This window comes from Bombyx mandarina, chromosome 26 (assembly GCF_030267445.1).
Source record: "Bombyx mandarina strain Sakado chromosome 26, ASM3026744v2".
Lineage (NCBI taxonomy): Eukaryota > Metazoa > Arthropoda > Insecta > Lepidoptera > Bombycidae > Bombyx > Bombyx mandarina.
In genome coordinates, this window is record NC_143232.1 from 2,361,703 (window position 1) to 2,373,408 (window position 11,706).

The window sequence follows — 11,706 nt, forward strand, 5'->3', positions numbered from 1 at the left end:
CCACTTAACACTAGGTGGCCTGTGAGCTCATTCACTCATCTAAGCAATATATAAATAAAAAAATAGAATGTAGACTCTAAAACAGGTCGCCTATAAATACTAAATACCTAAGACATTGGATAAATACATTTCGGAGGAAGCCAGGTAAGTTTCCCTCTACCCTATTTATTTACTTTCACCTTTAAAACATTCCTTGTTAAAACCAATACACGATTTGTTCATTTAATTGTTATTTCGGTAGGCAGCGGCTTGGCTCTGCCCCTAGCATTGCTGAAGTCCATGGGCGACGGTAACCACTCACCATCAGGTGGGCCGTGTGCTCGTCTGCCTACAAGGGCAATAAAAACAAAACATTTTGTACGAGAATTCTATTGAATGTTAATTTACAACTTTAAAAAGTGCAACCAAAGCGCTCAGTGAACTTATTTCAGCAGATAGATTAGTTCAATAGCCAAGCTTCCAGCGGTTATTCTTATATATTATATATCTTAGTATATTATGAAAAACTTATGATCACAGGGAAGGCAACAGATCTAGAGGCCGCAGCCATACTCGTTGGTCCGATCAGATCCGCACCGCTTTGGACAGTACAGTGTACAGCGCGCTGCATGACGCCGTGGACAGGGGAAAGTGGAAAAAGATCCTAAGATTGAAGCTCATGGGTGATGGTGGTCACGACCCTCAGACATGAGGAGCACGACTCGAGGAGGAGGAGTATATTAAGTTCTTCGCGGCGGAAATAAGTAATACACACTGGGCGAGAAGATACTAAATGGTTAAGGAAGCTATAGTTCGGTAACCGTACTCGTCGAACTCGACAAAGAGTTCGCCGTGCAACCTAACCCATGAATCAGCTCGCTGAGTTTCTCGCCGGATCTTCTCAGCGGGTCGCGATTCCGATCCGGTAGTAGATTCATTCGCGAAGCAGCTACTCTTGAGCTGTTAGGTCTCCTTCGGAGGCGCTCGGGTAGCTGTTAGCAAATCCCACCCCTCCTGGCTGAGCCTTTGCTCGCCCACCTGTCCTGGTGAAAGTGGAAAGGCCACCGGGCCACCAGTAATCCTTCAATCATAAAAAAAAGGAAGCTATAGCCCCTCCCACTGTTATGTCATATCGATGTGGGATCGGAATTCAAACCCATTTCAACATAAAAGACACATGAAAATTCAAGCGAAACCTGCGGCGAAATATAAACTTTAAGTTACATATAATAAGTGTTACAGACTAATTCCATGAAACTTTCATCTAAACCGCAAATCTGTGTATATTTTTTTTATTCTTTCTTATACAAAACGTCGGAAAGAGAAAGCTACTTTGATTTTTTTTTTTGCTTTTTTACACGTCTAGCACTCCATCACCGTGACCGTGACCCACAAATGAAAGTTTAGTCGTTCTTGAGGCTTGAGATCGACGTCTCAATCGTACTGTACAATCGCTGGGCCAACCCTCTTTTTTTCCCTACATTTTCTAGTTACCTCGAGGGGTTATTATAGATTCACTGAACTAGTAGGTGAGCTCACGGGGCTCAAACCTGACGGCGTTGCTAACACTGGCCCTAGCAAGAGCAGTGCTTCGGAGAATCTACCACCGGATCGAAATCGCGACCCACTGAGAAGATCCGGCGAGAAACTCAGTAGGCTGTGTCTATGGGTTAGTTTACTCGTCGAGCCCTTCGTCGCAAGCGACGGGTTCGGCGAGGACGGTGACCGGTGCTTGAGGTACCTAAAAGCACCGTTAATAGATCGGGAGGATCCGTAATGATGTGTTTAGTTCGACGTCGACGGTTTATCATTCAGTCCAGAGGTTCCGGTATGGGCCAACTCTCACGACGCGACCCACTACACCCATCTTCGCTGCATTAAGAGGCCGGCGAGTAAATTAACCCATAAACACAGCCCACGGAGTTTCTCTCCGGATCTTCTCAGCGGGTCGCGATTCCAATCCGGTAGTATGTAGATTCATTCGCGAAGCAGTCACTCTTGAGTGGTTAGGTCTCCTTTGGAGGCGCTCGGGTAGCTGTTAGCAAATCCCTCCCCACCTGGCTGAGCCCTTGCTGGCCCACCTGCCCTTGTAAAACTGGAAAAGCCTCCGGGCCACCAGTACTCTCTCAAACATAAAAAAGTATAAATATTACTAATAATATTAACGACAATTGCTATGCACTATCGAAACAGGATAACCTTTATTGTAATGTTTATACGTGGACTGGCTCTCGGCCCGCCTAATTTTTACTAGTCATCACAGCATGTTAACAGTAACGTCAATCCCTGGATTGAAAGGATAACCGATAACAATGTAACTGAAAACCTGACGTAATGTTTCGAGATGGATAAATTATTCACATTAAGATATCTATTTATCATCAGGTGAGCTGCGAGCTTACTGATGATAAAAATAAGTTGACAGTATAGTCTCTATACCATTGTGTTAATTTTACATATTTTTTTATCATTATCAATACCAAAATTAGTAACAATATTCCCATTCATTCCAGACTCTAACCAACGCGACCTAGATCAGATAAGACTGTTACTAATAATTAATATAATAAAATGAAAAACCAAACTAATTTATTTTTCACCGTCTCATCATTATACCATCAGTTCTTAATTAAATATCGATACCAAATTACATAATTCGAAACGATTCAACTCGATCAAATATCCGTATCGATTCGAGACACTTTCGACTTTTCACTTGACTCGTTTATTTGTTTGAAAGTTCTACGATTTAACGTCAACAAATCGATTTTTATTTATTTATTTTGTTGTCTTCAAGACTATCTCGTTTTTATTTGAAATCGATCGCTATAAAATAAATCGGGGACCGGCATCCAACATCAGTCCCTTCGAACAATCTGTTCCGTGACTAGTGAAACGAAAATGTTTATAAAATGCATCGTATTAGTGCTGTGCTGTGCTAAAATATCGATAGCCGTTATCGATGAAACGGAAGCTAATATAGTGAGTGAAGATGTCAAGAACCGAACCTCGGACAGGACCTCCAGGTCCGGCCTTAAAGAATGCACTAATCTACTCAGTGCTAAATGCTTGAAAATGCACGCTCTATCTTTCTTAGAAGACTTGAGTTCGCGGGAGGAACTGCATCTTCTACCCGGATTGAGTATCATCAGAGAGAACCAGACTAATGCCACTACGGCCGAGGAAATAGCTGCTGAATTATCGAAGCAGTACCCAGGAAAACCTGAGGAGAAACTAAATAGGTTCTTGCTGTACCGTCTCCAAGACTACCTGGATGGGCACTCGTTGAAGTACAAATTGCTAGATCCTCAGACCACGAAGCAGGCTATGGATATGGCGAAAGGGGACCCGGAATCAATTGGAAGGAAATCCGGTGGTGGTGGTGGTGGGGGTGGCTTTGGAGGTGGTAAAGGCGGTGGCGGCGGAGCTCTTCTGGCTGCTGCTTTGATGATGAAAGGTAACACTATATTTATTGTTTTTTTTTTTCGGTAAATCTAATTTTACTGGTGGTAGGGCCTCTTGTGAGTCCGCACGGGTAGGTATCACCACCCCGCCTATTTCTGCCGTGAAGCAGTAATGCGTTTCGGGTTGAAGGGTAGGGCAGCCGTTGTTACTATACTGAGACCTTAGAACTTATATCTCAAGGTGAGTGGCGCACTTACGTTGTAGATGTCTATGGGCTCCAGTAACCACTTAACACCAGGTGGGCTGTGAGCTCGTCCACCCATCTAAGCAATAAAACAAAATAAAAAACATAGTGGCGACCATGACACAAACAAACAAAAATCTGTTATATTATATGTATCGGAAGCACACATGGGAGACAAGTACATTCCGGAGCGATACAACGGAGATACTATCATGGAAATTCAGACCAGCACCCCATAGTTTCCATGGTAGTCTCGTGTCACAGTTTTATTGATTGCTATTAAATTCTTTCAGGAGTTTTAAATTTACAATAATAATTTTCATTCGTAATTTTTATGTAAAATACACTTAATAGGAGCAAAAACATGTATCAGCGTTTTCAAACAATCTCTTGTAATTTGGTTCTGTCAAATACTACTGTAACTTATTACAATAAACCATTTTACATAGTCTTTTTAGAGGACTGACAAAGCAGGCAGCTGCGTATATGATTTTGATCTTTCGATTATCTCTATATATAAAAATGAATTGCTGTTCGTTAGTCTCGCTAAAACTCGAGAACGGCTCGACCGATTTGGCCAATTTTGGTCTTGAATTATTTGTGGAAGTCCAGAGAAGGTTTAAAAGGTAGATAAACATGAAAATGCTCGGAACTAAATAAAAATATCAATTTTGTTTTTCGTTTGGTGGGTGCCCCGTCGGACGGATTCCTTTTGTTTGTTTTAAGTTTTTTTTATACAAAAGTTTAAGTATTTTATTTGTCGATTGAGGCACTACGAAGTCTGGTCAGCTAGTATGTCATAAAAATATGTCGTAAATTTTAAATCTTAAATGAGTATCTTGAGTTAAAGTGTTTTCACGGGTCGTAGACGTACTAAAAAAAAATAGGTACCCTTAATTTTTTGTCAGATCTGTCAAAATTAGATACCCGCTGAAGAAAATAACTTAACTCCACATATAGCGCGCGAGAGTACTGAAATAAATAAATAAATCAGTGGCCCATCGAAAACTGTTATGTATTCGAAACGAAATTAAATCATAAGAGCAGTTTTAATTATCTTTATTTTAATAAATACACAAATATTACCTGATAAATTATAACAGCAATACATAGTTCAGAAATTTGCAACAATAAATTGTGCAGGTTCAATAAAATCGATGCCTTAATGAAACTTGGACTTATATGAAATATTGAAAGTTTAGGTAGATTACATTAAAGTCAAACAAGATTATAGATCTCCACCATTCATTTTGAAGATTTTTGGAGTTTACTCCTTTAGAATCGATTTACATATATAGGCCCGGGGTATGAAAATTATGGGGACCAAAATCGTACTAGCATGTCACACGAAATGCGTTATGCGCCTAGCATGTCACACGAAATGCGTTATGCGCCTGATTGGCTCCTGATTGCGTGATGCGTGCGCGCGCCAATCAGGAGCCAACGCGCGGCCGCGTTATCGCAGGTGACGCCGGGCTGCTGCGCCGGCAGTCCGCCACAAAGCCTCGTACTGATCGCGCGTTTCTCTCATTATTGTATTTTCATATATTTGTTAGTCGTTTGTTTTGTGTCTCGTTAATTTGTTAATAATCTGTTGTGTATCGTGTTGTCGTAATATAGAACTATTTCTCGTATTGTTTCGTTTAATTTTTTATATCCAGTAAACTCCAGTCGTGCGTCGGAGCGGACACACACACTTTTTTTTTTTTATTGCCTTTGTAGGCAGACGGGCATACGGCCCACCTGATGGTGAGTGGTTACCGTCGCCCATGGACTTCAGCAATGCTAGGGGCAGAGCCAAGCCGCTGCCTACCGCTTAATACTCTCCACAAGCCTCGTTTGAAGAAGGACATGTCATAGCGCTCGGGAAACACCGTGGAGGGGAGCTCATTCCATAGCCGGATGGTACGTGGCAAAAAAGATCTCTGGAAACGCACTGTGGATGACCGCAGTGGCTCCAGGTAGTATGGATGAGCTCTACTCCGGTGGCGGGCGGTGCGATGGTAAAAACGAGATGCTGGTATCATCTCGAACAATTCCTCAGAGCACTCCCCATGGAACATACGGTACAAAATACAGAGAGAACCGAAGTCCCTCCGCAGACCCAGAGGCTCCAAACGATCCGAGAGAATAACCAGATGATCTTCAAATCTTAAATCCTCATTCGCTGTCGCCAAATCTATACTTAATATTACATTGGTAGAGTTAACATTGTTATTTATATTTTGACATTCAACAAGTGTGTCATACTGACATCTAAGTTGAAATAAATGATTTTGAATTTGAATTTTATAAAGCTGAAAAGTTTGTTTGTTTGTTTGAACCCGCTAATCTCAGGAGCTACTGGTTCGATTTGAAAATGTCTTTCAGTGTTAGATAGCCCATTTACTGAGGAAGGCTATAGGCAGTGTGCGGCAAAAAATAATTGTCAAAACAATTAACAACTAACAATTAAATTGCCAGATTTAGTTACGACTAACAATTGGAATAGTTAATTGTAATTGCAATATAACACAATTAACACTTCATCAACTGTGTTTGTTAAGTTTTGCAATTACAATTAATTAATTGTGCTTGTGTAATATAAATCTAATTACTGAATAAGTTGAGTGAATAATTTTCATAAAAATCTAAATATTATTAAATGTTTGTTTAACATAGTAAATCAAATCAAATCAAATCAAATCATAAAAAAAAATATTCAACATAAATGAAAGTACACACTTGTTGAACGTCAAAAGAACTACCGCCAATTCACAAGAACTAGCCTCCGTCCTGAAAAGAATTGGCAAGAAACTCAGCGGGCATGTCTTTTTATTTTTAAATATTAGATTGTTTTTAAATATTCATTTTTACAAGATGTACTATAACGTAACAATTATTACAATATTGAAATGCCCGGAGCGAGCAACTCATTCCCACTTTGTACAATCTTCTAGATAATCATTAACTTTATAATAAGCTTTATTGCACAGATGTTCTTTAATAGTTTTTTTTAAACCTATGTATATGTAGGTTCTGAATATATTGTGGGATTTTGTTGTACAGGCGCACAGACAAACACCCGTCAAATCCAGTTTCAAATTAATTAACTAAAACACATATTAATATCTTCAGGAACCTTAGCTGCAGCAGCGTTGGGAGCCTTAGCGCTGTTGGCGGGCAAGGCATTGATGACAGCACTGATGTCGTTACTGCTCTCGGCTCTGGTCGGTCTCAAGGGACACGGCGGCCACAAGTCCACGACATACGAGATCATCACCAAGCCAGAGGTCTCCCATCATCACTCCCACAGCCACGAGGAGCATCATGAACATGAGCACGGACATCATGGCGGTTATAGAAGAGCATATGATATGGGCTACAATAATTATATGCCGTATGACGTTGCCACTACAAAATAGAAAAAAAAACCGATAGCTTAATTTGTAGGAAGCTCAAATATTTATTCGCAATTTATATTATAAATACATTATCTTAAGTGTTGCTTATTTTTTTACATAATTTATTGTAAGGTCTGGTGGTAGGACCTCTTGTGAGTCCGCGCAAGTAGGTACCACCACTCGGCCTATTTCTGCCGTGAAGCATAATGCGTGTCGGTTTGAAGGATGGGGCAGCCGTTGTAACTATACTGAGATTTTAGAACTTATATCACAAGATGGATAGCGTATTTACGTTGTAGATGTCTATGGGCTCCTGTACCCACTTAACACCAGGTGGGCTGTGAGCTCGTCCACCCATCTAAGCAATAAAAAAAGGTCCTAGTTATGTTACAATCGTATTACCTACAAACTTCTGATTATTTATATTCATGTGTCCTCTTTCGTTATGATTCGATTAAATCAGATAGCTTTGTTTATTAACGCATAGATTGTAAGATATTTATTTAAATTATTTATTAGCAAAAACGAGTACATACATCGTTATAAATATACGCTACATAATTACTTATGAGTATAGTATTTTGCACCATATAAACAATTTTCTAGTGCATATTTTTATATAACACTTTTCTCATATATTACTTTTAATACCCACCGTATTTATTAATTTATTAATAATAATATAATAATTATTATTTTTTTGCTTTATTTTTGTTTGTGTTCGTTGTTGCTCTGCGTTATTATTGTTATTAAATAGCTTACATATAATATATTAATGTTAAATGTATATTTGTTTTTTTCAACGCAAGCAGTATTCGTGAATGTGATAATTTTATTTTGTAAAACCAAAAAGTACTTATAGTGTATTATTTAATTAAATATTTATTTCATGTCTTTATAATATCCGATAGCGATATTTTAGTACATCCGTTGTTTTATTTATCCTATATTTCATACATAAACACATAATTTCACATTTAAAATTAAAATAATAAATATTTTAATTTAAAAGTATAAAAAATTAATAATTAAAATTTTAAGTTTAAAATAAAATAAAATTCTCGAATGGCACGGTTTTTTAATGGTTTTCCGTCCTTATATTAGTTACAAGTTTAATGTTATGTATTTTTTTATGTAGATTCATAGATAACTAGCTGTACCCGTCCGCTTCGCTGGGCATTTAAAATTAACATTATTATTTCTCACCCCCACGAAGATTCTCATCATTAACGCCCCCGCAACTGGTGTAGGGAGTCCAACCCTCATATAAATATATAGCCTATCCATTAAGTACATGTATTTTCTACATGGATACCAAGTTTCAAGTCAATCGGATGCTTGGTTCAGTAGTTATAACGGAACTTCACCACTGTAAATTTATATATTAGTATAGATTTTCGTTAAGCTTGTCTATTTCTGTAGTGTAGCGGTAATGCGTTTCAGTTTGAAGAATTTAAAACTCATGTCTCAAGACGGGTGGCCGTATTAAGGTTGATGATGTCCGTAGGCCCCGGTAATCATTTAACATCAATAGGGCCATGACCTCGACCACCCATGTAAAGTATAAAAAAAAATTAAATAGCCACGATTACGTTTGATAAGGAGATAGCGGGACTTATACACAAAGATACGTATTTGCAGCGACTTTGAGATTAAGAACTTGAAGTATTTATTATGAAGTCGTCGTGGCCTAAAGGATAAGACGTCCAGTGCATTCGTATGTAGCGATGCACCGGTGTTCGAATCCCGCAGGCGGGTACCAATTGTTCTAATGAAATACGTACTTAACAAATGTTCACGATTGACTTCCACGGTGAAGGAATAACATCGTGTAATAAAAATCAAACCTGCAAAGTTATAATTTGCGTAATTACTGGTAGTAGGACGTCTTATGAGTCCGCACGGGTAGGTACCACCACACTGCTTAGTTTCTATCTTGTAGCAGTAATGCGTTTGGGTTCGAAGGGTGGGGCAGCCGTTGTACTGTTAAACTGAGACCTTAGAACTCATATCTCAAGGTGGGTGACTGCATTTACATTGTAGATGTCTATGGGCTGCGGCAACCACTTAACACCAGGTGGGCCGTGAGCTCGTCCACCCGTCTAAGCAATAAAAAACAAGAAATAAAAACTTACGATTTTTTTTATCAAGTTTATTATTTGTTCACCATTTGTATTGCTTCGTAGGATACAAATAGGCAATAGTTTGTATTGTACCGTTACATTGAAAAACAAAATTTTACAATAACTAGTGGTCCCGCAGTAGTCGAGATTCGACTATAATTAATTGAAATTATAGTTTGAACGTTATTATGGTTCTATTGTCAAAGACTATTATACTTCTATGATCACAGATTTCGCCAAGACTACACTATAGACAAATAAACAATATTAACCTATTCTCAATTTGATCACAGACTAACAGAGCAACAAAAGTTTGACAATAAACATAGAGTATTCATATGCGTGTGTGTCAAATACACGGTAGTGTGTGTAACGTTTTTTTTATTGATTTAATGTATTATTAATGCATAATTAAAAAAAAATTACCATTCGCCACTTCTTCGTTATATTCTCTATAAGCGTGGGAAATTTCATACTCCTCCGTCCGCGCAATTTTCGTAAAAAGGGGTACAAAGTTTTTGCTTCACGTATTAATAGATAGTACGAACGTTATCCGATGGTAGATTGAGCACTGCTCTTGTTAGGGCAGATGTTAGCATAGTCTCTCAAGCTGAGCCCATGAGCTGGCCTACAAACCCGGTGAAGTTGGAATAGACCCTCAAAGCTGCTGGCCAATTAGGTGAGAAAAAAATAACTATCATGTTCCGGAATAAAATGAGGCTTTCAAACCATTCGATGATTTGCCTTTAATGTATTTTATTATACGTAGTCTATTCTATTTGGTATTAAAGCTTGGGGTACGCGCTGTCCCAAAAAACATGGTATACTCATACAGTTCTGTGCATCATGAATTACAATTATTCTTATGTTATATGCCCGTCTTGTGAGCCCGGTTGAGTAGCAAGTTACCGAATGGTAAATAGTCGACGCGACGTCGCCCTAAGCACGTCATTACGGATCCTCCCGATCCATTAACGGTGCTTTTAGGTACCACAAGCACCGGTCACCGTCCCCGTCGAACCCGTCGCTTGCGACGAAGGGCTCAACGAGCGAATTAACCCATAGACACAGCCCACTGAGTTTCTCGCCGGATCTTCTCAGTGGGTCGCGATTCCGATCCAGTGGTAGAGTCTACGAAGCACTGCTCTTGCTAGGGCTAGTGTTAGCAAATTCACGCAGGTTGAGCTCGTGAGCTCACGCACCCGTCCGGGCATAGCTGGGCATAGCTTTAGCAGTAGGCAGCGGCTTGGCTCTACCCCTGGCATTGCTGAAATCCATGGGCGACGGTAACCACTCACCATCAGGTGGGCCGTATGCTTGTCTGCCTACAAAGGCTATAAAAAAAAGCCCCTAAGGCTACCTATAGGTAGAAAAAAAATTAAAGATTACAACCTCATGTCTCAAAGCGCTACGATAACATACAATCAATTCGTAAGACTTTCGAGCTAACATCATCTCGATCCGACGAGAAACCGCGAACCAACTAAATTATGAGTTTTCGAATCACCGAGCCGTTACAACCTAAAGCCCTATTAACATAAAGAATAAATACGATGAACAAAACGATAAAAGCTCATTACAACGCGATGGATCTCAAAACGACGCTCGTTCTCTTTGCCGTCGTCTCGACCACAAGTTCGCAGCTTAAAAGCCCCGATAGGATCTTCGAAAGTGCATATTCCGAATGCCTAACGAAATTTTCGTATGTATGCCTGCAGAGGAAGACTCTGTCGTATCTAAAAGTGTTAAATGGACTCAGTGAAGTGTCTGTCTTCGGGGACTATGTGAAGTTCGGTGAGTTCCTGTAGTTGTCACAGAGCTGTAGGGTACTGCAGGCGTGAAGTCTTCATACGTTGCAGTGTGGGCAGTCACACTGCACAGCCCACTGAGTTTCTCGCCGGGTCTCAGTGGGTCGCGATTCCGATCCGGTGGTAGATTCAGCGAAGCACTGCTCTTACTAGGGTTGAGCTGGTGCAGCGAAGCACTGCTCTTGCCAGACCTGGTGCTCCTAGGTTGAGCCCGTGAGCTCATCTACCCGTCAGGGCTGAAATAGCCTTCTAAGCTACCCGCGAATAGATAGAGAAAAAGCCACACTGTTACTACTGGCAGTGGGGGTCATATAAATGCCATCTCGGTTTGAAGGTTGGGACGCCGTGATGTCTAAGGGCTCTAGCAAACATTAACATCAGGTGGAACCTGAGTTAGCTAACCCACCTAGCGCAATAATAGTAATAAAATATCATTGACTGTTTGCATGTTCTTCTAAAGTTAATTTAAAAATGATTCTCTTTAGCGACAATTGGCTACACCCCTATCAGTATGGGGGTCATTAGCGACGGTGACCACTTACCGTCAGTCAGACCATATGCTCGTTGTTAACGTACGAGGAAATAAATCTGCGAACTACTTGTGTTATTGTTAGTTGTCGAATTATGTTGTGAAAGTTCAAGTACCGCTATAATAATGGTAAGACATTCACAGTTTATTAGCACAGCAGATTATACACGCATTACAGAAGCTCTCGGTATAAGTACGTGTGGTTTGCAGAATAGTTAGCGCGCGTAACCAGTGC

At 39.9% G+C, this 11,706-nt stretch overlaps 1 protein-coding gene across 1 annotated transcript; it reads left to right on the forward strand.

The window, feature by feature from the left end:
* The first annotated feature begins 3,054 nt into the window (after nt 1-3,054).
* On the forward strand, nt 3,055-7,138 carry LOC114253116 (uncharacterized). Its single transcript, XM_028187877.2, has 2 exons — nt 3,055-3,436; nt 6,746-7,138. Exons 1-2 carry the CDS (start codon nt 3,055-3,057, stop codon nt 7,030-7,032), a joined length of 669 nt encoding a protein of 222 aa, XP_028043678.1. The 3' UTR covers nt 7,033-7,138.
* Nucleotides 7,139-11,706: the final 4,568 nt, after the last annotated feature.

Bases quoted from the DNA above. Each gene is read 5' to 3' on its own strand.
- LOC114253116 (XM_028187877.2), top strand. From the start codon at position 3,055: ATGCACGCTCTATCTTTCTTAGAAGACTTGAGTTCGCGGGAGGAACTG. The intron at 3,437-6,745 runs GTAACACTATAT...TAATATCTTCAG, and splicing joins TGCTGCTTTGATGATGAAAG to GAACCTTAGCTGCAGCAGCG.